The sequence below is a fragment of the Pollicipes pollicipes genome, unplaced genomic scaffold (genome assembly GCF_011947565.3).
Source record: "Pollicipes pollicipes isolate AB1234 unplaced genomic scaffold, Ppol_2.1 Scaffold_6686;HRSCAF=7923_pilon_pilon_pilon, whole genome shotgun sequence".
In the NCBI taxonomy this organism is placed as follows: Eukaryota; Metazoa; Arthropoda; class Thecostraca; order Pollicipedomorpha; family Pollicipedidae; genus Pollicipes; species Pollicipes pollicipes.
The window spans coordinates 4,500,647-4,513,892 of record NW_023596921.1 but is presented as its reverse complement, the minus strand read 5'-3'; the positions used below and the strand labels follow the sequence as shown (position 1 = coordinate 4,513,892).

The following is a 13,246-nucleotide window of genomic DNA, read 5'->3' as shown; positions in this document are numbered from 1 at the left end:
GTGTCCAGGCCGGCAACGCGGCGGCTCCATTACGGCACGGTCGTGCCGTGCGGGGCGCCAATTTGTCAGCGGAAGCGGTCGGCCGAAGCCAGCGCCTGACTGGGGCTGCCACGCTGGACGGCGCGGGGCGGCGTGGCGCGACGAGTCGGGACGGGCCGTGCGCCTGCCGGCTGGCGCTCTTCAGCTCCGAGAGGGGCGGCAGGAGTGCCTCTCGATGGGTGCTGGGCTGTTAGGTTCGAGTACGTGCGCTTGCTGGGGTGTTAGGTTCGAGTACGTGCGCTTGCTGGGGTGTGATTTCAGACGTGTGTCGTCCCGTGCGATGTTGAACGCCTGATGTTTGGTGTGCCATTGTCATTTGCGTGTTTTGCGATAGAGTTTCCATTGTCCCAGGTGTAAGTGCAAATAAACGTGAATCGCTGGGACACTGTCACCATTTGTGGGTCCTCTGTAACAGTTTCCGTTTATTAAAGCCAGGCCCACAGAATGTACTCAGCGCATAGTTGGACACATGTTGCAGCCTCACGTAACACAGGCCGCAAAGGACTACTTTACGGACATGCCCAACAAGGAGCGAACTGATTTGCTGGAAGCAGCACATTTTATGATGTTGTTCTCACTTGGCGGGTCACGACGATATCGTATCAAACGAGTTCCAACCTCACAACATCAATGGCCAGGACAGAAGACGTACGCATGTCATGCAAACAGGATTTATGGCATTGCTAGCAGCAGATCTTCGTCCAGTACCGGCCGGATGTCGTCTTCTCTGTACGGGGGATGCCGCAGCCAACACCGCATGACGCTGACGGCGCCTTTCACAGCGGAGAGGCGCCTGGTGCCCGGCCTGGGCAGCTCTACGAGGCTACCAGCTGAGACTGTGGCCGTCGGCAGAATCTAGTCCAGAGGGCGACGCCGAGCCGCTGCTCACCGTCCCCGTTAATAAGGTAAGCGAGCGACTCCTCGACCCGAGACGGCAGCCCGTGCAGCGGCAACCCACGCGCCCCGGCTGCGGACGGGCAGAAGCCTGCCGCTGCCCTTCGGCACGACGGCTTCCCTGGTTCGTTTATACGGCCGGCGCTGGCGGAGCGGTTCCAGGAGATCCCCGTCAATCCGCCCGGTGACCTGACCTCAGCCGGCTGCTGGGGGTCGTCTGCGATGCTGACCTGTTTTGTGACCTGACGTCTGGCGCGTTCCGCCCCGCCCGCTGCCGTACGGCTAGCCCTGTGGCCGAACGGCCCTGGCCGGCTGCGTTCAGTATGCCGAGCTTCTGGTTAGTCCGCCGGTGCCTAGTGCTCGATGTGGGGAGTTTGGACCACTGCCGGACTCCGAACTATTCGGAGGCAACGACAAGCAGCTGGAGGTCGGAGGTCGCTCACATTATCGTAGGACCACCTCCGTCATGCAAACGACTCAGATGAACGGCTCCTGGCAGTCTGTCTCTGTCGTGTAGTCTACCACCTCAGGACAGTGTGTCGCGGCGGCTCCGGCCCACCGCCTCAGGGCAGTATGTCGCGGCGGCTCCAGCCCACCGCCTCAGGGCAGTCTCCGCGGCGGCTCCGGTCCACCGCCTCCGGGCAGTCTGTTCTCGTCGGCTCCGGCCCGCCGCCTCAGGGCAGTCTGTCCTCGTCAGCTCCGGCCCGCCGCCTCAGGGCAGTCTGTCGATGTCGTGCAATCTACCACCTCAGGACAGTATGTTCGCGGCGGCTCCGGCCCACCGCCTCAGGGCAGTCTGTCCTCGTCAGCTCCGGCCCACCGCCTCAGGGCAGTCTGTCGATGTCGTGTAATCTACCACCTCAGGACAGTATGTTCGCGGCGGCTCCGGCCCACCGCCTCAGGGCAGTCTGTCCTCGTCAGCTCCGATCCACCGCCTCAGGGCAGTCTGTCCTCGTCGGCCCCGGCCCGCCGCCTCGGGGCAGCCTGTCCTCGTCGGCTCCGGCCCTCCGCCTCAGAGGTAGAGCCGGTGCCACTGCGTGGCCACCTCACTGCCAGTCAGCGCCCGGCCCCACTGTGTGGGCTGGCCGGCCGCGTGCGAGAAGAACGGTCCCAGGATGACACGGCCGATGACGAGGTCAGTGCGCATCGGACCGCGCATGACCACGCTCACCACCAGGCTGGCGTCATCAACGAACCCCTGCGGTAGCACGAAGCTAAAGCCAGCGTTGTAGAAGGGGTCGCGCGAGCCGGCCAGCACCGGCGACCGCCGGGTCTTGACTTTCTCGCCGGCGCAGCGCAGCGACGCCTTGACGAACGTGTCGTAGCGCGCGTGCTTCTCGAACGTCTTCTGCGGCAGGTGGTGCACGGCGGGCGAGACGCGCAGACCGCGCGCCTGCATCACCACCACAGAGAGCCGGTCGTCAGCCGGCCGGTACGAGAGCGAGACGAGCAGCCGACCCAGTGGCTCGCTGGGCAGCGAGCGGCGCGCCAGCGGCAGCACGTACCGCTCCGGCGACTCGCTGACGGTGCTCTGCAACGACAGCAGGCCGTGGCCCACCGCCTCGTACGGGCCGCGCCGCGCTGCGTCCATCACCGTCACCCGCAGCGTCTTGTGGCGCAGCTCCTTGGAGCGCAGCGGCAGCGCGTAGTCGATGTTGTAGCGCGGATTGAGCTCGCCCACGGCCACGGGGGCCTTCTTTACCGGTTTGGCGTCCGGCAGCAGAGTCAGCTCGGTGGCAGCGTCGTAGGTGTGGCCGTCGCCGCGCGTCGGCAGGTTGTGCACGGCCTCCAGCTGCACCAGAAGCCGCTTCATGTGCGGGTTGAAGCTGACTGACAACGACACCGTGCCGTACACCTCCTCCACGATGTGCGAGTCGTCGACATCGGCGGCGGCCGCGGCCGCCGACGCCGACGGCGCGTCGTGCGTCAGAGAGCCGGCGCTCTCGTACTGGGCGCGGTCGAAGCCGAGCCGGCTGGCGCGCGCGAACGTGTGCGTCGCGTCCGCGCCGGCGTCCGCCCGGTTCCGGCTCTTGAGGTCGCGCAGCGTGTGCTTGGAGATGTCGGCGATGGTTTGCGCGTGCCGCATTACCTCCGGCTGCAGCTTGCGCGAGAGGAACGTGCGCGGCGCGCCGTCACTACTCGTGACAGTGATGTCGGGCACCGAGCCGAACTCGTTGAGGCTCAGCTGGCTGTCCAGGTCGGGCCGGTAGAGCCGCTCGGCCGGCGGCTGCACGCGGTCCAGCTGGGTCTCGCACGCGCTCAGGCTGGCCACGTCCGGCTCCGAGCGAGACAGCTGGCCCCGCGCCTTGTGCACGGCCGGCGGGTCGCCGCTCTCCAGCAGGTTCTCGTCGGACGCGTACCTGCGACGGCGCCACAGCGTCAGCGGCCGGCCGGCGGCGAAAACAGGAGCGCCGGGGATTCGAACACGCGGGTACCGGTTTTCGAACACGCACGCGTCGGTTGGCTTGGGCCCTTCACGCCGGCGGATTGGTGGGCGTGAAATGTATCGCGAATTGAGTACGTACCTGACGGTTATCAATGGAGGCGAACTGACCGTGGACTTGTGATTTGCCGTGTGACTCGGCCACGCCATGAATGTAGTCAGCCCGCTGGGAAGCTTACCTCTGATGCCTGTCACAGAGCACAAATCATTTTTCGAAAATTGAAGTAGTAAATACCAGTGCCCGTCATGCAGATCACGAAATATTGTGCGATCCGTTATCTAATGTACGATGACCAATCGTTTTCCATGTAGGTGACCAAACACCATACCGCGCGTTTGTAATGCCACAGCCAGACTCTACGCAAACCATCCTTGGCTAAAACAGGGTCTCGAGGCAAGCTCTCGTCCCCAGAACCCACCATTGGCGTGCGCTTTACCGGCGAATCTGGTAAGCCTACTGTGATCCAATTGTTGAAGAATCCAGCACCGTTCGATAATGACCCGAGATGCGATTAGCCCTGGGATCAATACGATACAGCGCGGAGGGCGAGTGCTTCAGTGGGCCTTGTCGGAGATTCTGTGTGAGAGCACCACTCTGGGCATTGCCTCCCATCTGGCCTAGGTCCGGCTAGCGGAGGTCCCAACCGACTAGGTAACCCCAGGAACACGACATAAGGTCAACATTTACCGCTTGCTCTAACAGACCAGGGCAACCTCGGCAATATGGTTTGAGTTTGTGACTCATTATCTCCTCCATTCTTACTGACGACGTCAAGGGTGCAATTTAGATTACCGCTCACCACCTCCCCTAGCCGGCCTGAGGACGCCAAAGGTGCAACTTAAGATATCACCCACCACCTCCCCTAGACGGCGTGGTGACGTCAGGGGCAATCCCTATTTTCCCAGCTGGGCTCCTATCAACAGGGAGATTAGCATCAGGAGACGCTCTGGTACAACTTTTGCCCCACACCCTTAAAACTGCACTACCTGGAGCGTGTGGGGATGTTTCAGGGGCTGTCTGAAGGTCTGAAGTGGGCTGCTAAGCTTTCGACGCGAAAATATGTTTTTGTATGTGCATAGCTCAAGATTCAGCTTTTCCGTAAAGCATAACTTAGTGATTTGTCTCCGATTGTGAAGGACTCCAGAGGGCAAAGTTGTGGGCTCCCAAGGCGTGGTACGGATTTCCTCAGCGCTGCGAAACTTTTTCGTTAAGCATATCTCGGCCAACTTTGCATCATACAGTTATTTTGAAAAATAGCTGGCATCTGCTAGCGACAGGACTGCTTGGATCTCCGATGTCTGAAATAGGCATCCACTTCAAACCACATATTCCTGCCTCGGATTTGAAGAGCCGATCGGTTGGCGCCTGAGGACGGCCAGGGCGGAGCCGGTCGTTATCGGCTTCGTTCGGCGGTGTCCGTGAACCGAGATAGCGCGCCGAACCGCTGCCGGTTGATGACGTAACCTCTGCCGGCTAATGACGGGCGCTCCTGAGCCTTAATCTGAGCAGTTGGACCGCACGATAACCGAGCCGGGCCCGGGCTGCACGGTGTCGTCACGGTTCCTGATGGAGTCTGGCAAACCACTCCCGGCGATGGCGTGGAGGGAACGCATGGCCCGGGAAGGACGCGCCACGCACAAAGATGGGGCGGTCACCTGTCTGCTACGTAGCTGTCCAGTTATCTTTGACGCCTTTATCGTCTTATCTTTGATGCATATGGTATGCACCAATTACGCTCGCAGATTGGACACAGGAGATCTAGTTGCTACAAACATGCCGTTTGAGAGCAGACATTTATTCGACTGGGTGAGGAGCACGAGACTTTTGACGTATGTACGTCGGAGACGGACCCGGTTGGTTATCAAATGCCAGGTACTGTTCTGAGCACCATTATCAGCATGTTCCACCAAACGTATCGGCCTGTATGCATGTATTTTTAAGTATCGCTACACGCACCAGAATTGATGATGTGTTCTCTGTCCCACATACGGTCGGACGGATTCCCGTGAGGCAGCATGCTATGCATACATTTAGCGCAATTCCCTTATGCACGCCTTAAAGCAGCAGACAGATGTACAGGATAGCGATGTACTGCATCGCCCGCCGGCAGTTATCGCGTCATCTCAACTGGCACCAACTGTCCAGAAATGACTTCTTGTAAACCGACATTTAAATTGGCAAAAATAGCCACTGTAGGTGACGCGCCTTAAAGCCACAAATACCTGGCAACGTTTCTCACTGTCGCTTGCGTTTCCCACCGGCTCGGCATCAAGCGCGAGGTCATCCATGTCTCACCTACCAACGTTTGAATCACAGCCGGCACACTTCCCTTCTATGGAGGCCCAGGTGTGACCCGTCGTGACCCCAGATGTTTCTCACTTGTTATCATGCTTGACAGTGACCTGGGGTGTTTCTTACCTGTTCTCATACCGGCCCGGGGCTTACCTGCGGCATGCGTTCCCTGACGTGGGCCGTTTCCGGCCCGTTCCCACCCGTGGCGTTGACATGGGCCGTTTCTCACCTGCCATGGCACTTGACAGTGAGAAGGGTCTTCTCACTTTTGTCGTCCTCCTGCCGAGGACAGCAGAGCTCGCTCAGCTTCTGACATAGCTGGGCGCAAAACGCCATCGCTCGTCACCTGTTGTCCACCTGGGACTCACGGGCATGTCATCACCGCCCCGCTGCAGCCTGAGGTAGTTCCTCCCAGTCCGCCTGCAGGCTGAGGTGGTTCCTCCCAGCTCGACTGGCCGCTTTTGGATACTGCAGTCCACTTCTTTCGCTCCACTGGCCCGCTCCTCGGTGTAGTGGGTCGCCTTCAATCTTCCGGTTGGCTTCTCAATCCACCCTTCTTTCCACCGGTCCACTTCTCGGTCCTGGGATTCTTCTCGCGATCCTGTGGTCCTCCTCTCAGTCCTCACCCAGCCGTCCGATGTGCCTCGTCAGCCGTGCGTCCGCCGCCGGCCGTCTCGCGCGCCGGTGCTGCTGTGCTGCTGTGCTGCTGTGCCGCTGCGGGGTCCGCGGGCTGCCGCGCCGCGCCGCGTCTGCCCGTCGCCGCCGGCCGTCTCCCGCTGCAGGGCGATCGTCGCCGTGTTTATCAGCGGCGTCGGCTGGCCCCGGGGGGAGCGCGCTCCGCCGGCGGGTGTGTGCCGCTCCGCGCCGGTCCCCGACTGCAGCCGGCCGCGACTTTTATCGATCGGTTCGCACTTGTGGCCGACCCGGCAGGCGCGCGCGGCGCGTGACATAACCGACTCGGCCGCGGTGGTGGCCCGGTGGGCTGTCTGGCTGCCAGCTAGTCTGTGTGGTCCTCAGGTCCGCAGCGCCGAGGCGGTTATTCGGGTAGCCGAGGCGGTTCCTGTTCGCGTTTGAGTGCATCGCTGCCGCCGGTGGCCGCTTTTCCTCCTTCCTTTCAGTCTCCTGCTGCCTGGCTGTCCGTCGGATAAACCGTCGGCTTCCTGACAGCTTGGATCGGAAGGACCTGTTGTCCCCGGCCGACCGACTGGCTGGCTGTCCAGCAGTATGGCCGGTGTCTCTCCGACAAATCGTGCCGCTCGTGGCCGCTAACGTTCCTCGTTCCACCGGTGACGGTGCCGACCGTCCCGGCGCCTCCCTGACCGGCCCCCGTCACGAACAGGCCACGTCGGATGCCGCCACAAGCATCATTATTGAGGCCGATGCAAAACGCTCGACGGCAGTGACATCCAGTTAAGCGTCAGATTTGATCAGCTGACTGATCAGACGATGATGCACACATCGCGTATGTATTGTTGACCAAGCAAGTAAGTCCGCAGTTATGGCAAAGCAGAAGCACCGACAGGGGGGGGGAGGGGGGGGGGGCACAGTGGGTAACGTGGTCCCTTTTGCTTGGTTTTCTTGGTTTTCTTTATGGCTTCGATGACTGTTGTGTGTATTCAATTCTTGTCTGTTTAGAGTGTAGGCGTCCCGCATGTCACAGTCAACTTAGACAAGTAGTCCAGGTTCTGAAACAACGAATACAGTAAAAATGACAAAACAATAAATGCACTAAGCACACCAAAGGCTGTCGTGCGTTGATACCGACTCATACACAGTGGCCATAAAAGACACGCTTCATAAGTACAGGTGTACCTAAATAAACCGGACTAGGATAATTTTGTTGGTGGAAAAGACGGATGAGGGGACCGCTGAACAAAACGGTCACAGGCAGTGGGTAGACGCGTGGTCAATCTATCGTAAGATTTTTAACCCCAACAAATGGCTCTTGGCTGCAAAGGCTGCACACGGCTGTAGCATTCCAAATGTGGTCTCGATCAATGAATGTACTTGAGCGTTAAAATCACACACCAAAGCCCTGTGATTGATCCGCTTTTGACGAGGACTCGGCGGAATTTGCTCGCTTCGCGCGTGAAGACTCTGCATCCTGTTTGCTCTCGTGGGCGGCCATTCAGAGCTGGCCACGTGGATGACATTTACGAAGTTCCTATATTACTCTAAGCAAAGACTTCTCCAAGTGCAGCAACTTTAACAACCACCAGAATTGCAGCGACCCGGACGAGGTGCCGTGAAGCGTGCTACTTCGATGGAAGTCTGCGGCCGTGTGCTGAACTAGGACTGTTCCATGACCAGCGGCGCGGGTCGGGTCACGCGCTCCAGCCCAGACCGCTCTGGCGCCAGGTGGTGCGTGACCCGGCGCGCCTGTCGCCTCAGATCGCCGGACACTCGGCGGGATCCGGGACCCCATGACCAGTCCGCCGGGGCCTGGGCACTCGGCCGGATCCGGGCCCCCATGACTCGTCCGCCGGCGCTTGGACACGGCCGGATCTGGGACCCCATGACTCGTCCGCCGGCGCTCGGACACGGCCGGATCCTGGACCCCATGACTCGTCCGCCGGCGCGTGGACACGGCCGGATCCGGGACCCCATGACCCGTCCGCCGGCGCCTGAACGCTCGGCCTCGATGGCGGAAATGCGCCGCGGCTGTCATTAGGACAAATGATATTGGACTTCTGATTAGATAAAGGCGTGCTGTCACAAGCGTGCGACTAATCTGACGTGAATCCTTCGGTGCATTTCCCGGCTGTCTGTTCTGGGTGGTGCGATGTAACTTTTGATGAGGTTGCGGCTGCATCAGGGGTCACTCGCAGGCGAGGGCCGGCCGCGCATCGACACACTATCAATGAAAGGGAACTCTATCACGCGCCGACAGACTGTATCGTGTTCAGCACGTCCCAATTACGCCCCGGGTGTACCACAATTTGGTCATGACATGGATGGGCGCCTATGCTATAATGGACTTGTAATGGACTCCCAAGTCAACGTTTTCTAACGACATCCAACCAATAATGCAGCGAACTGGCCGACAAGTGTCGCTACGAGGCGAGGCGCATCCATGCCTGGCCGAAGTCCAAGGGTTGTCTCAACACTGTGGCGCAGTCGGTGCGATCCCGGCCGGGCTGTGTTGACGGACCACCCAGGACGGCGGTGTCTCGCTCACCGGCGGACCAGAGCCACCCGACACACCTCCCTGCCGGCCAGCCAGCGCGGGAATGTAACGCACGCTGCCTCCCCATCGCTGCTGGGCTCAGGTGCAAAATGGGTGCATATATTCAGGCTTTGTTATATGCAGCGGTGAACGTGCATTTCATCAGTTTCTTGCGCGTTTACTCGATTGTTCGAATGCAATCTTCCGTTGTTTTCGGTAAGTCATAAATCGCTTCGCCTGGTCATCCATATTAGTTGAAAAGAAATGTTTCACATTGAAAAATGTCGAAGCAAGCATCCGACATGATAAACAACCTCACTTAAAACCATTGGTGTACTTTTAAGTGGAAAAGGGTGCTCTAGACGGCACAATTCTTTTTTTACTTAATATGCTCTTTAATGCGTCATCGCTTGTTTACGTCATCGTACCTTATACACCATCGATTTAGAGACAATTGACGGTCATTTTATCTGGAAATGGCGCTCACGAACGTCAGATATGAGCGCCTCAACGACCATATTTTTCTTGGCCTTGATCACCTGATGGCTTATGGAATGGCAGGATTTCAATGACGTTATTATGACGCCATGAATGTCAAGGTGACCTTGAAATACCACCTCGATATACCTTTCCGATTTCACGGACGTGTTGTCAGAGGCTGGAGGGGCTTAGGTTTTAAGAAGGGCAGGGTTGTGAACAGCACTGAAGGGTTTTCAAAGTGGCTATTTCAGTTCAAACCCCCCATATAAATGTGGGGCCCCTTTAAGCTAGCTAACGCTTCAAGAACATTCGTTCCATATTATCAAAGCAATGCGAGACCGTCGGACGAAAAATGGCGAAATGGCGAAACAAGAGACGTGCTGTACGAGACATAATCAAGGGTGAATCATCAGTTAACAGATTATGCATCCGAATATCAGGTCAAATTACAAAACACACGCAAGCACGTGCACACCATCCCTCCAGTCAGTGGCCCTTTTCAAAGCACACTCTGGCTGCGGGAAGCGGAGTACCGCGTAGTCTATAGTGACGCACTGGTTCAAACTTCAACCAGTGCACTTCCGGATAGCTGGCTCTTGCCGTTCGCTTTGCCGATCAGAAACGTTCGTTTGTGCTGACGTCATTGATACCAGTAGAGCTGCCACTTTTAGGACTGCAGGCCCGCAGTTCAGCTGTTTTAGTCCGCATACGAGGGTTAACGCGCGCTGGGATGGTGGTCAAATGGACCCCTAGGGTTTTTCCGGAATGGCTTCAGAACGGCGCGGCGTAGCCGTGCCAAACTTATGCAGACAATTGAATAGCGAATCGTGTGGCATCAAACAATTCGATGTGCCTTGTGAGGTCGCTGATCTACGGCAGGTCAAAGTCAGGCCATGGATTCGGCGGTCAATTTCTAAGGAATCATTCGATATGGCGGAACAACGGAGTGTTAGACACAGCCGCACAAATAATGACCAAATTTTATTGATCTAGGGTCAGGTATGAAGGTCACACCAAGGTCAAAACCAACCTGTTTTGTTACTCTCGGGCTTGCTGTATGAAGTAGTTTCTGGTGCTCATTTCTGATTTGTTGATGGTAGGGGCCGCATCAGACATTTCCATGGACTTCTTAAACGCCAGAATAGGTCACTGAACGAAAATGACCCAGGTCAACATTTTGTTTTTAGGAGCGTACTGGCTAACACGATGTTTGTCGTTTATTTAACTGCAAAACTCAAAACAGTCTTGTGTGATTTTTGTCATCATAACATTCGGAAGGTCAAACAAGGCCACCGGCCTTAAATGACCATGTGACCTTTTGCGTCGAACAGGTATCTAGGTTCTGGGGACACACTGCAGACCAATTTGGAGTTTGACCTTGTTTTATCTTATTTGACCTAAAGGTCATGACCTAGGAACACCGTAGGAACATTTGACGTAAGTGAGTTCACGTACAGGCCAACACGCTCTGTGCATTTGGTGTTTTTAGCTCTCTTAGTTCCAGAGATTTCAGGAGGGGGGGGGGGAGTCAGATTGAATCCTCATGCGAAGGGTGTCCAACCAGCCACCCTGGCGCGTGTTAAAGGGGATGCTCCACATTTCAAGGTATTGAGATAAGCATCGGACATGACGGGAAAAGCTTGCTTGTAACTATTGGTAAGCTTTGAAGGCTCAAAAACGACCCTAAGTAGCGACATTTCAAATAGAAATGCACCCCATTACGTCACCGTTTGATGGCGCCGTGGAATCATTTTGTGACGACAGCAATACCTGGTAGCATCTGGCAGCCAGATCTAAAGAATGCCTCGAAAGCACGAAAGCTGGCGCCAGTCGGCCATTCTCGTCGCGGGTGCTGTGTGGGATGGTGGATCAGTGGATGGCTTTCAGACTTTTCGGCTCGGTACTGGTCGTAAAAAAAACTTTGGTGGACTGTTTGACATACGCAACGCAGCGCTCGCCAACTTTTATGGCAGGTTATTGATATCAAAGCACGATGTGCTGTGAAAACCGTCATATAGTGTCATGAATCTCTTGCCGAAACCTGCCAAGGACTGTTGAAGATGTCAATGGTGTCGACCTGTCCTGACCTGCAGTGCTGTAGTCCTGACATTGATATCATGTGATGTGCACAATAGTTACTTTCGTAATTATTTGTAACTGGAACTGCAATTGCATGCCAAAATAAATAAATGTGGAACATTTCCATCAATTGATAACCAAAGCATAGTTATTTCGGTGGTAGAGATGGTAAGGTTGAGTTATCAAAAATGTTTTTTGTTTGCTTAGGATTATCGCTGTTGGCAGTCCTTTGGCATTGTTAAATCATTTGTTGCCAGTCATTCATAAATTACAAGCTGTTGTCTCATAGACTTGGCATAAAGTAGTTAACCAATGTGGTACATTGTGCGATGGCACGGGTCAACATTGTCGTTGTGGCACTATCTCAGGGCCGCACTCTGGCATACAAAAATTAACAACGATATGACTTCTGCTTTCCCGGAAGTGTCTGAAGTGAACTTCGCCTCGTGTTTTGCCAAAAAAGATCACCGAAAGGGGTATTCACTGTTTTGTCTTAAGCGTTTGAGATATAATGAACACCTGCGAGACATTAAAAACAAAGCAGGAAATACCTCCTTTGATGGCAAAACACGCTCAGGCTGAAATCGAGGAAAGTATGGACGCTATGCCCCTTATCAAGTTCAAAGTCATCTACAGAGCACAAGGCCATCCAGACAGGAAAATGAGTGAACCTATTCTTGTAAAAAAAGCGGCGACCAAATCTTCATGAACAGGACCCATTATGGCCGATTAGGCGAACGTGATATGTGCCTTTATGCGTGATGTGTGCCAGTTTAAGATCATCAACATGCGTAAGTGATACCTGACACATGACGGTGTAACCGACCCCAGTGGTGGTTACACCATGCCGAAGCTTAAATTCGGACATTGTTCCCGGATATCATCAGCCCTGTTGACAGATCAACATTGGCACCGCGTGTGGTTTAGCTCACGAGAGAGGCCGACAAAAACTCTTCTCGACCATGACAGCTGTTTTTCCTTATTTATTGATCCACCGTCCGCTATACGCCCGCGTCGCCCGCTTTGTTGTTGCTGATCCCGGTTGGATCCTTTTCGAATACTTAGGAGGACTGATTAGAAGCCCACGCATATGCTGGAGCCATGCTTCTTGCGTAGTCTTAAACATATCGGCTGAGTTTTGACAAGCTGGGCACCGTGCGTGACGCGGTGTCTGCAGACATTTTGAGCCTGACGAGTCGGTGCATGTACAGACCTGCTCTCGCACAGTGACGCAGGTTCGGCTACAGTGAGACTGGTAGCTCTCTTGCATTGCTTTCCTTTCATACTACAGAGAGGTGCTAGTCTAATCCTTGTTGGAAACGTGGTCAACACCGAGCAATTATGCCACACACTATGAACGAATTAATGGGTAGCATTCCAAGATCAAAATTTAAAGCACCTTCGTAGCAATTAGGAATTTACAAATAAACGTGCAAATCAACAGTAACGTATTGGGATCTGCCGGTGAACGCTGTTCATTCCTGAACCGGTTGTATTATTAACCGACGTCCATAGCTGCTGGGTTATCGGCTTGCTCATCTCTCCCTCTAGTTGTCACGGTGATGATGATTGGCCGCTAGTTGTCACGATGATGATGATTGGTCCGAGCACCATCTGCGCCTCACGCCACGCGTGTCGGGTTTTGAGGTGCGAATGTGATCAGCTCCGCTCACACCCGTGTCCAGTTTGCTTTCTACCTGAGGCTCATGCACCAGCAAGACGCCTTCTGTGGCGTGAGACGAGCGAGATGATAACAGATGTTAGTGTTGCGATCATTTAGTTAACGCCGAGCCGGTCGAATGGAACCTGGCGTTTTTGAGAACTCCACATCATTCCGTCATGGCAATGCCTT

At 55.8% G+C, this 13,246-nt stretch overlaps 2 protein-coding genes across 4 annotated transcripts in view; one reads left to right on the top strand and one right to left on the bottom strand.

The window, feature by feature from the left end:
• LOC119107862 (rhotekin) overlaps positions 1–13,246 on the top strand; it is a 50,465-nt gene that overhangs the window by 33,999 nt on the left and 3,220 nt on the right. For all 3 annotated transcript variants that reach the window (XM_037231428.1, XM_037231426.1, XM_037231427.1), the window contains exon 7: positions 822–944. In XM_037231428.1, coding sequence (XP_037087323.1) covers positions 822–944 — 123 coding nt within the window. The remainder of the gene's footprint in view (positions 1–821; positions 945–13,246) is intronic.
• Positions 1,121–6,375, bottom strand: LOC119107864 (synaptotagmin-15). Its single transcript, XM_037231429.1, has 2 exons — positions 5,899–6,375; positions 1,121–3,293 (listed from the first exon to the last, which is right to left on the bottom strand). The coding sequence occupies exons 1-2, from the start codon at positions 6,003–6,005 to the stop codon at positions 1,946–1,948; spliced, it is 1,455 nt and encodes a 484-aa protein (XP_037087324.1). The 5' UTR covers positions 6,006–6,375; the 3' UTR covers positions 1,121–1,945.

Bases quoted from the DNA above. Each gene is read 5' to 3' on its own strand.
- LOC119107864 (XM_037231429.1), bottom strand. From the start codon at position 6,005: ATGGCGTTTTGCGCCCAGCTATGTCAGAAGCTGAGCGAGCTCTGCTGT. The intron at 3,294-5,898 runs GTGAGAAACGGC...GCGCCGTCGCAG, and splicing joins ACTGTCAAGTGCCATGGCAG to GTACGCGTCCGACGAGAACC.